We start from the raw sequence: 13,732 nt of genomic DNA, 5'->3' as shown, positions 1-13,732 counted from the left end.
ATGTGAACCAAACACAACATTTGAAGAAGATTGCAATACATGTATCTGCAGTGCTGATGGCGAAAACTTTGCTTGTACTCTAAAACTGTGTTATAAACCTAAAGAAGCTGGAAAAGTAAATGCGACGGATAAGGTCAGATTTTTTTTTTTTAAATTTGATAGGGTTATACATATTTCATGTTGTTAAAAATTATTGAATTGTCAATTTTGGCCTGATACTTTGCTAACATACAGACCAAAAAAATCGTCAAAAAATAGTTCATTGCTTCTCATATCACGTTACATTAGATTACAAAGTATTGTTGGTTATAGTGTGGTTATAGTTCTTAAAATAAAGTCTCAGATACTTAATGCTGTCGAAAACAGGGCTGTTTTTGACAGCATTAGCTGACGCCCATCATAAGACGTAATAGAAAACAATATATTCATCTAAAAATCTTTTATATACATAATTCGATCTGGTACATTTTTAATTGTTATTATCATATCGATTACGAAAAATATTAAGTGCACTGTGGGTTGTTTTAAAATTGGAATCCTGCTGATAAACTTCTAGCTAGATATTATCATGAACTTGACACTTTTTCTATAGCTATATTACTCAACCAATACAACTTCAATTCCAGAAAATTTTATCCAACCCAAACGTAACATCACATAAAATCAAAAAACGGGCAGTTTGCAAACCAAATGCCAAATTCAGGATTGATTGCAACGACTGTGCCTGTGCGATCGATGGTCAGAGCTATTCTTGTACCGCTGAAGATTGTGAAAAACGAATAATAAATGATGACGTGGAAGTTTTTAAAGCTGAAGGGGTAAGTTGTTTTGATACTTACTGGTTTTAGTGAAAGAAAGTCTGTCCATGTGAGGTTAGTAAACGGACTGATATTTGATTCTACTCTTTCGGTTTTATGTGTCTAAGGGACACCTCACGCCATCTATTGAGAATTGAGATGATTAAAAACAGACTGCTATTGTTGTTACAGCCTAGTCAGTAGTCACTTTCTCGATTACTATATATTATCTGTTACTTTTTTATGTATGAGAAATTACGTGTAAATATGTTAAAAAGGTTATCAGAGCCAAAAGAAGTGAAACAGCGTACCCTTCTACCCTCATCTACTGCTATTAGAAATGCAAAAATTTGTAATTAATAAATGTATACACGTTTGTTACATTTACGAAAAAAACGGCTGACCTGATTTTTATGAAATTTGATAATTATTATTATCTGAAGCGATAATTATTATCTAATGCCTTTTACCCGGAAACCAAGCGCACAAACGGGATCCAACTAATTTAAATATACATTTCCACACACTATTTCAGCCGAAAACATTAGTATAATTTTCTGGAAACTACTGGAAATCTAGTACATTATAAATATAATCTTATCCAGGGTCCTGACCACATAGAGCGGCAAGCGGTGTGCAAACCTCGTGGTATCTTCTATATGGGTTGCAACACTTGCCGATGCAATGTTGACGGCAGCAACTACGCTTGCACCAACAAGCCATGTCCTTTGCCTGATGATGTGGAAATATTTAGCGAATTGCAGGTACACTATAAGATATTAAATTTTATAGCATTGAAATGCTTTATAAATGATTTTTTTTAAATAAAATCAATCTCTTTTTCTTAAAAAAAATCTCATTCCAATAGGACAATGTTGTAGGCACTGAAAAACAATCTTACCTATTCCATTAATTTAGTGGAACGAAGTTCCTTATCGCGCGTTGCGAAGGAGGCTAGACGGAATTAAGACAAAAAGTTGTAACGACACTTTTTGCTATAGTTGTAAGCCGTGCGGCGTGCGCGTGTTTCTCTATCTATCTCCTATGGCAAGCAAGTTATTATATCTAACTTCGTTCCATCTGGTTGTCGCTTGACACCTCTCAAGTGTTTTTATTAGAATCTGTGATAACTGTATTAAAATTATTGTTTCAGGATATGAAGCCAATTATACCATAACAATAAGCTTGAACTGAGGACTGAAAATGACATCGAATATTATATTTTTGATTAAACGATTTTGCATTTTGGATGTTTTATTTATTGTATTATTTCGTTAATTTTTTTCTGTCATATATTCTAAGCTAAGGTTTCAGTTACATTTCATGTGTCATGTACATGGTTTATACCAAGAGTTTATACGTTTTTAAAACACTTGATACAATCATTCTAATTTGTTACTTAGAATAATTATACAGGAGAAATACAACCGTTGCCCTTCAATAACATAAATATCTAATAATGATGAGTGATTTAAAAGTTCACCACCATTCACCTCCTAATATGATAACAAATTTCCTTACTACCACTTGAAAATTGAAATGCATTCATATTTTTCCTTCGTATACCTAACATGTATTGCGTAATTCTCTCTTTTCAATTCACTCACGTTCTAACATATTATATCATTCCACACATTTCTATAGATATTGAAAACAAGTGGCAACACAACGAAGGCTGTCATTTGCGCGGCAAACCGCATGTTCATTAAGGACTGTAACACTTGCTGGTGCAATGAAGATGGTACAAGCTTCTATTGTACGAGGAAATCCTGTGTTAATCTGTTGGACAAAAGCTTTAAGGAAATCGAGGTAAAGTTTTCATACAAAATAAATGAATTTGGTAGCAGATTTATTAATATACAAATAGTAGGCGCCAAATTTGGGGACAGAAAAAATGTTGCCATCCAAAAAAAAATGTTGTGTGGTTTTATGAAACCACGGTAAAAGTGAAACTGTTCGAACGGTTCCGAACACTGCTTTGTGTAGCGCATGTCGCGTGACGGTCGGCTGCCGAGTAGGTATACCTACTCGGCAGCCGCGATACACGCGACATGCGCTACACAGACCAAAAAGTTTGAGACGATGTAATAAAAGTTTCACTTTAAAAAATTAAAGCATACGTTTTATACTTCTGTCATTTCGGCTTGGAATATCGGTCTTCCAATTTAAAAACATAACTTTTTTTTATATGAACAGCTGAAAAATAAATCCGCCACAGTTACATCATGTCATTCTCATTCTGTCTTCAAAATAATCAAATTTCGTTCATTCATTTCATTCATTCGTCTTTCATTTAACATGTCATTCCATGTCATTATTGTGTTACCATATTCTCGAACAGAATTTGCCCACACAAAAACAGTGTCGCCCAAACAGTGTGTATGAAATGAATTGCAATATATGTTATTGTGATTCTACGGGTACGTCATCTCACTGTACTCGTCGTGCATGCCTTCCTGAAGATAGTACAAAGGTTTGTTGTATGGCAATCTTAATGGTGATGGTTTAATTACATTTTAAAAGACTACGCAAAATTTTGTGTTCGAGCTTAGAATCACGATTGGACTTTATAATTGGCAGCGTTGGGCGAGCAGAGACAATCACGATAGTAATGTATACCGCCGTGTAGAGGGCCTAAATGTCTACGATTGGTTGCATTGTATATGTTTATTTAGACCGGACTCCCAGTGGAGTTTCGTTTGCAAAAATAGCGGACCTAAATCTGACTTCTGATATATATTGTATAGATCCCAGACATCCTATAGACAGATGTTGCCAACCAGTTTTGTGGTCCCCCTCTCCCCACCACGGTAATTAAATATGGCATACAAAGAAAAAAATAAAAATTTCCAAAACATGCCGTGTGGGGTATCAAATGAAGCTTGTTGAGTAGATCACGAATATATAGCATACTATAACATTTCTTACACTTTCTCTAAGATTTTTTAGAAAATTTACGAAAATGCTCCATTTTTGAGTTAACTTTAAACCACTATAGATTGAAAACTCATGTATATATTTTTTAAATTATTATTTTAAATAATTAACAATAGTCCATTGTTTACGATTCAATAGTTCGTACAGTGAAATAGTTGCATGGGGGAGTGGGGGGAGCATTCAAAGATGGCGAGTATATTTTCAAGTTTATGCCAGAAATAAAGGCCTAATACAAAAATATCGGTGTCAGGGCTTAGAATAATTATCTCTGCACTGTCGTTGTGTTTGACAGAATGAAAAATATGGCAGAACATTCTTGAATCAGCCTCTGTGTGATTGCAATTTAAAACATTTTGTGGGGTCATCAAATCCACCACATACATATAGCTCACTTATTACGAACTATTGAATAGTAAACAATGGACTATTGTTAATTATTTAAAATAATAATTTAAAAAATATATACATGAGTTTTCAATCTATAGTGGTTTAAAGTTAACTCAAAAATGGAGCATTTTCGTAAATTTTCTAAAAAATCTTAGAGAAAGTGTAAGAAATGTTATAGTATGCTATATATTCGTGATTTACTCAATAAGCTCTTTCATATGATACCCCACACGGCATGTTTTGGAAATTTTTATTTTTTTCTTTGTATGCTATATTTAATTACCGAGGTGGGGGGAGGGGGACCACAAAACTGGTTGGCAACATCTGTCTATAGGATGTCTGGGATCTATACAATATATATCAGAAGTCAGATTTAGGTCCGCTATTTTTGCAAACGAACATCTCCTTGGAGCCTGCTCTAATTCATAACCGCCGTAATGACGACAAACATGACGATGATTTGTTGGGCCAACGCTGCCCATCGTAAAGAGGGCCCATAAAGTCTCTATTGGTCTGAAAATGAGAATTGAAAATTTATCCGAATTTTCTATTCAAAAATTTTTGTTTTGCGTTAAAATTGGATTAATTTATAAGGTGGCGGAATGATACTGTATGCAAATTATATTATTAAATCCTTAAATTTTTCTTTTTTTTTTCAGAGTTCTATTAGAAGAAACTTTACAGAGGTAATCACATAATACTATTAATTATAGTCGAGCCAATTTAATAGGCAACATTTGACGTCTATCAATTTTATCTTCGAAGAGAGGTAACCTGCTTAAAAACATCGATTAAAGTGAATTAATCGATACGGATTTGAAACATTTGTAAATCGAATTTATTAATTTATGATGATTTTTGTTCACAAGTAATCAATGCATTCGATTCTAGATGTCAGATCTCGATTTTTAGAGTAACATCTCTGGTATTTAAAAAGAAAAAAGGTTTAATGACACAAAATTGTAGCGACGTTAGTTCTTCAATTCAGAAATTGTTTATTATGTTTAGAATGGTTCACCAGTAAAATGAAATCTTAAAATTACTTGTATCGGTCATTATTATTATAAATATGTAATCGTTATTGAAAAAAGTTAAGCAAATGTGCAGATCTAACAGAAAGAAATATCATGTTATTCTATGTTGTCGTTACTAGGTTACGTTGTTGAATTTTGTTGAACTGTCAAATGTTGCCTATTAAAATGGCTCTACTATAATTATTATTTGTTGATATAATTATACATAATCGTTTATTAAAATTTTATCAAGCTGATTACTTTTTATCCCAGTTGCCTGGAAGAAATCTTGATATAATTATTTACATACTGTTTTTTTTTTATTTTTTTACAGCATATTAAAGAGTTAACTACCTATATTAAAGTTTCTGAAAAAAAATGTAACGGTTCAAGTGTTTCTAACCATGAAATATTTTTTTTGTTGTTCCAGATACGAGAATTTTCTTTGAGACGGAATGGCACAGAGGTAATTAAATTAAAAGATATTATTCAATTTAACATAGATATTTTTAGTTTTAGAGATGTAGGTATTATACCTATACAGACAGACAGAGTTACTTTCGCATTTATAATATTAAAGTAGGGATTTTAAACAATTGTTCTTCCACATATGATACCACTATTAAACGTAATATTTTTCATTTTTTTCAGCTTCCTTTCAGGCCGAACTTTACAGACGTAAGAACATCATTTTAATCAATTTTTTAAATTATCATATTTTAAAGATAATTATTAATTTTAAAGATAATTATTAATTTTAATATCAAGAAGCGCCTCTCTTGCGATTGAGATGAGATCCGATGAGTGTTTTTTTGCTATGGAAAAAAGTTAATGTTTTTCATTCTTATATATACTAAAAGCAATAATTTAATTTTTTTTTTATAAAACATATTTTTTTTAATTTCAGAAATTCGAAGTTCCTGTTAGATGGAACAGCACAGAGCTAGAGGTATTATAATTATTGATTTAGGTATAGTTTTGTAAAGATAATCGATTATATCATTTACTAGCTGTGCCCCTGCGGTTTTACCCGCGTTACTCCGCTCTTGTTAGTCTTAGCGTGATGATATATAGCCTATAGCCAGCTTCATCGATAAATGGGCTATCTAAAACCGAAATAATTTTTCAAATCGGACCAGTAGTTCCTGAGATTAGCGCGTTCAAACAAACAAACTCTTCAGCTTTATAATATGTATTAGTATATGTAGCTAATAATATTTCTGTACATGATAATGTTCTTCTATACGATATTACAAGAAATACTTTATTTTTTCAGTTTATTTTAAGCCGGAACATGACTGAGGTAAAAATTTAATTTATTTACTTATATTATATTTTTAAACAGAAAATCGTACATTATTAAGAAGCGCGTTTATTGCAATTTTTATACCATCTTTTTCATCTGTAATAAAAAATGTGCAGAAAATTTATTGTTATATTAACAACTAGCTGTGCCTCGCGGTTTCACCCGCATTAGAAGGCTTTATGCATATAGCCTCCTTCCTCGATAAATGGGCTATCTAACTCCCAAAATTTTTTCAAATCGGACCAGTTGTTCCTGAGATTAGCGCGTTCAAACAAACAAACAAGCTTAATAAATATTAGTATAGATAACTAACCAAATAAGCTATTTGGAAAAGTTAGAAGCTATATTAATTCCCTTGCAATACAGGATATATTTTAATACTCCTTTTGTATATTTTAAGGTACCACTAAGGAGAAAGCGGGCGTCTTCGCAGGTAATTAATAAATCACTATATCTATATACATCTCAAATCTCATATAATACATTACTAAAAGTTCTGTTAGTTACTCAAGAACGGCTCAACTTTAAGTGAATTTGTATTTGTTAGATTACTTAATAATTATTTTTATGTACCTATGTGTTTCCTCTCCGAATGTGATGATAACTGTTAACAATTTGAAAATCTTACAATAACGTCCACCCGAGCGAAGCGAGCAGCTAGTTTATTAGATATTTAACTATAATTAGAAAATCCATAGTAAAATAAATGTTACAGCAAAAATCAAATCCAGATGAAACAACGCAATCAAGGGTTGCTCCAATTATAAAGGTACGCCATAATTTTGAGGCGTCTTCTTTTTGTATGTGGCAACACTCAAGCACAGATAATTTATTACTTGTCTAAAAAGCACAGATAATATAAAACTACACTAGCCTATTATTCCTTATGCCTTTAATCACTTCTTTCAATTTAAATTATTAGTTTTCACTCAATTGTAGCACTTTCTAATACTTACTTAATTATTATTATTTGATGGCACGTGCACTCAAACACAAAGTTCAGCAATTACTATTAAAATCACTGCATAAAACTGCCTGTATCACGAAATTATAAATAATCTCAAATCAATACACTAGTTCTTGCTTATATTTATAGACTAAACAACATTTATTGTTAACATGGTTGTCAGCGATTAAGTTTTTATAACTACGACGGCAAATTCTTATCACATTAATATCTCTATGTTGAGTCAAGCGGCGATCATTACAATTAATTTGGCAGATATTTTTCATTATTTCATAAAAACATTGTTTGTCTCTCTTTCTCGTCGCAACGGAGCCATTCTTTTACATGATATTTGTACTGAAAGCTACATAATTGCTTTATAAAGAAAGATATAAGGCGTGCGGTGCATCCAGTAGGGGACGCCGAAGGCCAGCCATCCCAACCTCAAATATTATAACTGCGAAAGTTTTTGAGAATATATGTTTGTTTCTCTTTCATGAAAAAACGTATAAACGGATTTTTACTGTAAATTATACATCAGATGTAGGTTATACATCAGAATAACACATGAGCTATAGAAATACTTGATTTTGGACGGATTCGTTATATTATATGTCTCTGTCATCTGATTGAATCTGCTATTGAATTGAATGACTAGCGCTTTCATTGAATGAAGACATCAATTGAACGACTAGGCCGAAAGTTGATTTCATAAGCGTCACTCAACGTCCAACTAGTTAGAGAACATAGCCCATTGAACAGAGCGAGAATAAAAGGCTCGGCATATTGTTGAACTGTTGACTTTTGGAAAATGTAAATTCCCTCGTCGTCATGTCATTCAATGAACGCACTAGTCATTCAATCAAATAGCAAATTCAATCAGATGGCTGCGACATATATAAAGCAAGATATAACGCGTGTGGTGTATCCAGTAGGGGACGCCGAAGGCCTGCCAACCCGGCCTCGAGTTCAGGATGGACTGCAATAAGTGCCTCTGCGACAACGAGGGGCAGAACTTCTCCTGTACAAGGAACGATTGTGCCGCTTCTAACAGCAACGGGAATGGAGGGGACCGGGCTAAGCGAGGTTGATTTGATTTTTAAATTATTTATATGAAGTTTTGAATGATACTGGATTGTGTATTAAGGGGATAGGTTACCTTAATTGTAATGCTTAATTTATATTCTAAGTCTAGGTAATTTTGATTATTTTATTACCAAGTTATAGGATATTAAATTTAAAAAAGGTATTAGCAATAGACAGTAATAATTATAAACTTGTTTTAAAAGAATTGTCTCTATAATCCAGAACTTTTGCGTTTTGATTTAACATCAAAATTATCTAATAAGTTAATATATTCCAATTCAGTTACGTACATAAATCAATATTTTAGCCCCTAATGTTTTCTTTCAATTACCTATTTCCAGAAGTAACATCACTAAATCATACGGACTGCACTCCCGGGAGTGTGTTCGAACAAGGGTGCAATGTATGCAGGTGCACCTCAGATGGGAACCACGCTACGTGCACTATGAAAATATGTCAAGAGAGCACAGAAAATGATATTAATGCACCAGGTGAGGATTACAGGACTCTTTAAAACTCTAATTCAAACTCAAACATTTATTTATTCAATTAAAGTTCTTCCAGAAGTCCTTTTGAATCATCATAATTATATGTAACATATTTTGACCCGAAATTTTGTGGGTCACTTGTAACAGGATGGCGGTTCTACAGGGGTCTTAGTACGCAATGACAAAAAGAAAAATGATGGTCAGAACGCTGATACCGGATACCTTAAGATACTGTAATGCGTTACCTACTGATACCGGATGCGTTAAGATACTGTAATATAAAATATAACAGTATCTTAAGATAAAATATTATAGTATCTTCACCGTGTGTGACGCGCTTAAAGGTGTAAAAACATTATCAAATGTTACGTTATTTGCGAATGTCGTCATTTGCGTATTCGAAGGGTTTGCGGCCAGATGAAAATCGGCTAACCATATACATATATTCTCCTAATTATAAATAAACATAAAATTTTGGTTTCATCAAAAAAACTATGAACGAAGTAATCCTGCGGTGGTATCTAGTATTATATAAATTTAAGAATTTTACCTCGTTGTCAAGTTTAAAATAAAAATGCTGTTTCTTTGTTCTAGAATCGGACCCAAGTTTTCGCTGCAACCCGGGGGAACAGTTCAAGCGTGGTTGCAAAGATTGTACATGTTCTGCTGACGGCAAAAGCGTGTTTTGCACTTTGCGTCTTTGCGACCAAGACATGAGTCCGTCGTTGTAACCTTTCCAACAAAATAGATGCATTTATTTGTCTCTGTCGCTTTGAGAATAATACTTATTTAACGTTTTGTGTTTTGTACGAAGATGACTGTTACTGGGGCTTCTTATTCTTGCGTATTTCATACCGCGAGTTTTACGGTAGATATATTTGTCAAATATTCAAAAGACAGTGAGTTGAATATTATGATTTCTTATCATAAACGGCCTCTCAAAAATAATGAAATATCATTCAGAATATCTTTGATTTGTATCTATTGCATTGTTGTAGCGACTATGTTATAGTGAACTTTAGTTACATTTTCCGTTGCAGAAACATTCAAGGTAATGTTTTATTTGCTAAGTAGTAAGTAGGTTTCATTTTGCGTCTTTAATTTGTATAATACTTTAACAATAATCTGTTTATTTATGGGCTGGGCCTCTTAAAACTTAATAAAAGATTTAAGAATCTATGATAGCATTTGGAACGAAGTTGCTTATCGCGCGTTGCGAAAGGGGGCTAGACGGAATTAAGACAAAAAGTTGTAACGACACTTTTTGCTAGATATAGTGCGCGTGTTTCTCTGTCTGTCTCTCTCTCTCTCATAGAAAGCAAGCCAGCTATTTTAGTAACTTCGTTCCATTCAGGTGTCCCTTGACACCTTAAGTTTTTGATTGATTTATTTGCTTATCAATGGATATGCGGCTGTCTTGTAAAGTGTTTCTTTGTAAGTATTAGCATACATGTAATAGTTTATTATATGTATGGTATTAGTTCGTAAGAATGGTGTGTTTTGTTTGTCAAGTTTATAGCTACATATAGTATTTCAAACGATATTAAATAAGGACTTATTTATCCACACTTATGCGTAATTATTTAATAGTTTATAGAGGTAAGGTTAAGTAAGGAAATTTTTTGCATACACAAACATGTCCTTAGTTTTTTTGTTAAACAATAGGCTATTTGACAGTATAAAAAATAAATTACTTTTTTGTGTAATCCATATATATATAAGGTTTTTGAAGCGATTTAAATTAATAAATGATATAAATAATAACTTATTTATTTATAAATCGTCGAGAAAAAACATCATATTTTTTTAAAATGACCACGTGACCGAAAACATCCATGATTGGCTGCATCTGCCATGACGTCACAGCGGCGTAAATAACAAGAGATCCCAACGTTTACTCACGTCGTTGCTGAATTTCGCTTTTGGTTTTGTTTCTTGTATAACTTATTTCTTGTGATTCAAGGTGTCTGTAATCAGTTTTGTTCTTTATGTGTTATTTTTGTTTGTCATGGAACCTAATTTCGAAAAAGCAGACAGTAGAAATCTACCTAAAGTGGACGCTATAATTAGGAAATAATATTGTAATACTGTGCTATAATGGTTGGCATGTTCTTTAAAAACAACCAAGATTTTTACGCTCCTCAATTGAGAAATGTGAAAACAGCTACGTAAGTTAATATTTCAATCGTCATTCATTACCTTTTTAGTTAATTGTACCTACAAACATGAATCACAATAGCACAATAATTATGAAGTATACATTTTTTAGATTAAGTCCTTTATTTTTCATTTCAGCCATCCAGTTTATAGGATTGACGTGTGTGTATTGATTATTTTCAATATCAATACAAACACGTCATCATCAATTTATATATATATCATTATCTTACCTCAAGCAGGTAAGTAATGAGACGATTAATTATACTATGTATTGCAAATAAAATAAACTGCCTACTAGGTATTCAACACCATACTTACATCGAAGTGGTCTTCACAAAAAAATATAACTGTTTTAATTGATATATCTAATATCACTTGGATTTCTGCGAGCTAACTGCAACCACTTTCTACGCATTTTTATATCTTTTGGAGCACATATAAATAGTTTGTCAGGGGTTTTAATAGTCGTATTTCTGCATCCAGGAACTACACACCACCTATAAGAACTCATTTTCTGGTTTTTAAACAGATTAACTTAATTATACTATAATTAAAACAAAAACGAACAATAAGTACTAGGAGCAAGTTGATGTTTACGCCGCTGTGACGTCATCATGGTCGCGAGACGCCATATTCTTCAAAATTGTGTTTTGGCGGCGTATTTGAATATCATGTTTTTATTTTCCATTTTCTCAATGAATAACTACAAAAAATTAAGAAACATGTGTTTTGTGTGCTCTATAAACGTATCTTAATAATTTGAAACAGTTTTCAAAACCTTGTCCAATAGCCTATTAAGAACAAAGGTAAATAGGAATTGATCAGTTAAATTCTTGGATGAATTTAATTTACTGTTAACTAAAACTACTTTTTGTCGATTAGTTGTTTTCTTTTGAATTGGTTTTCGGTCGTTTTTATGCAAACATTGTATTACTCAATACGTAATTATACTTAACGTTAAATGATCGAACGAATAAACTATTACAATAATGTGTATGAGTTTTATTTTCTTGTATGAACCTTTATCTATGTATATAAATCTCAAAGGTAACTGATATAGTGATCTATCAACGCACAGCCCAAACCACTGGACGTATCGGGCTGAAATTTGGCATGCAGGTAGATGTTAGGACGTAAGCATCCGCTAAGAAAGGATTTCCCGAAATTCTTGCGGGAACGGGGAAAAACGGGGATGCACGTACAAAGTCGTGGGCGGAAGCTAGTATTTTATAAATTTAATTCTCTATGTTTCTTATGAATATTTTTATCTTTACTTAAGCTATTTTAATTTCATTTACACACAAGATGAGGTAGTAGATATTGTACACAAGTAACATAAATTAAATTAAAATATCTATTTGCTAATATTTTTTTCACTGTTTTCTACAAAATCATTAACATAATGAAGCATGTGCTTTTCCTAATATTCCTCACAGTATTAAATAATTAAGTAGAGGTCAATTTTAAATATTTATTCCAAATCTAGACCGTAAGTATAATTTCAAGGAGCCAGAGTGTCATCATAGATATTTAAATAAATAATTTAAATCGTTTAATAAGTGAACAATTTAAGCAGGTAGATGATACATAATATTATATTCTTATGTTTTGGTAAGACAATAGAAGAAATTATCATTGTATGTACTACGTAAAAAATAAAATACGAAATGTCAATTAATCATCAGTTTTTACTCAAATATAAAACTCAAGTATATATAATTAAGAGCCGATACTTCAATCCTTGGAAGGATTGAAAAATCAGCCCTTAGTCGATAAGATTTACCTACGTTGTACGCTACTAGTTATTATTCTGTGGTTGTATTATGATTTTTGAACTAAGCTAGGTATTATCTGCCTAATTAATGACCCACAATTATTGAGTTTAATCTCTAATTAAAGTCTACAATTAGTACTATTAAAATAAAGATAATTTAAAAACACGCAACTATAATTTCAGGATATTAAATGCGTAATAAAAGGTTTTTAATCAGCGCTATTTTTATGGGAAACAATTTTAGACGATATTCTTTAATGCGATACAGTCGATAACATGGCGTATAATTCAATTTTATTCACACTTGTTGTGTTTTATATTATTTATGTTCAGGCTATATTATGTAAGTACCTATTGTTTGAACGAAATTATTGTTTATTCTTTGGTTGACGCGTATCTTGGATTTTATGATGTGTTATGTTATAATATAATATTATAATTATATGATAACTATATACTTTGAGGGGTCTGGTATTTATTTATGGAAAATGAGGCTTGACTATTTATTATTTTATTTATCTTACGGAACCGTAATAAACATTTTTGTATTAGTAGTCTATCATAAGATGAAGTCTAGATCGTCTAATTTTTTTTTATATTATTTCTTTGTTATGTTGATGTGTCACAATAGAAACTAATTAAAATAATATCAATTTATTAATTATGCTATTTAATTATTTAATGAGTGTAAAAGTAAGTGCTTTTATAAGTATTGTTTTTTACCAGTGCCGTTAGGATGGACTTCGCATAATAAATCAAAAAGTAAGTGCTTTCTTTACTTAAGTTTTCTCTCATATTTAATATAACACATATAACAGATTCCTTTGATACCTGTGAC

At 31.9% G+C, this 13,732-nt stretch overlaps 1 protein-coding gene and 1 long non-coding RNA gene across 5 annotated transcripts in view; both read left to right on the top strand.

The window, feature by feature from the left end:
• The window catches only part of LOC149897585 (uncharacterized), a 31,582-nt gene extending 20,965 nt beyond the window's left edge, over positions 1-10,617 (top strand). The window contains exons 8-19 of one of the 4 annotated variants that reach the window (XM_090116031.1): positions 2,442-2,606; positions 3,139-3,270; positions 4,781-4,807; positions 5,565-5,600; positions 5,786-5,812; positions 6,042-6,083; positions 6,411-6,437; positions 6,841-6,873; positions 7,156-7,209; positions 8,322-8,472; positions 8,814-8,963; positions 9,555-10,617. In XM_090116031.1, the coding sequence (XP_089972157.1) occupies positions 2,442-2,606; positions 3,139-3,270; positions 4,781-4,807; positions 5,565-5,600; positions 5,786-5,812; positions 6,042-6,083; positions 6,411-6,437; positions 6,841-6,873; positions 7,156-7,209; positions 8,322-8,472; positions 8,814-8,963; positions 9,555-9,691 (981 nt within the window). In that variant the 3' untranslated portion in view covers positions 9,692-10,617. The remainder of the gene's footprint in view (positions 1-2,441; positions 2,607-3,138; positions 3,271-4,780; positions 4,808-5,564; positions 5,601-5,785; positions 5,813-6,041; positions 6,084-6,410; positions 6,438-6,840; positions 6,874-7,155; positions 7,210-8,321; positions 8,473-8,813; positions 8,964-9,554) is intronic. The other 3 variants (XM_090116033.1, XM_090116032.1, XM_090116034.1) reach the window with 3 other exon arrangements.
• Positions 1,408-2,044, top strand: LOC149897586 (uncharacterized). The gene is made up of 2 exons (XR_016458143.1): positions 1,408-1,561; positions 1,951-2,044. It is a non-coding gene; the product is annotated as an uncharacterized LOC149897586 (long non-coding RNA).
• Positions 10,618-13,732: the final 3,115 nt, after the last annotated feature.

Source organism: Colias eurytheme, chromosome 25 (assembly GCF_061535395.1).
Source record: "Colias eurytheme isolate Ceu_HAF_F1 chromosome 25, ilColEury1 Martin Lab GWU primary, whole genome shotgun sequence".
Classification (NCBI taxonomy): Eukaryota; Metazoa; Arthropoda; class Insecta; order Lepidoptera; family Pieridae; genus Colias; species Colias eurytheme.
This window is presented reverse-complemented; position numbering and strand designations above follow the sequence as displayed.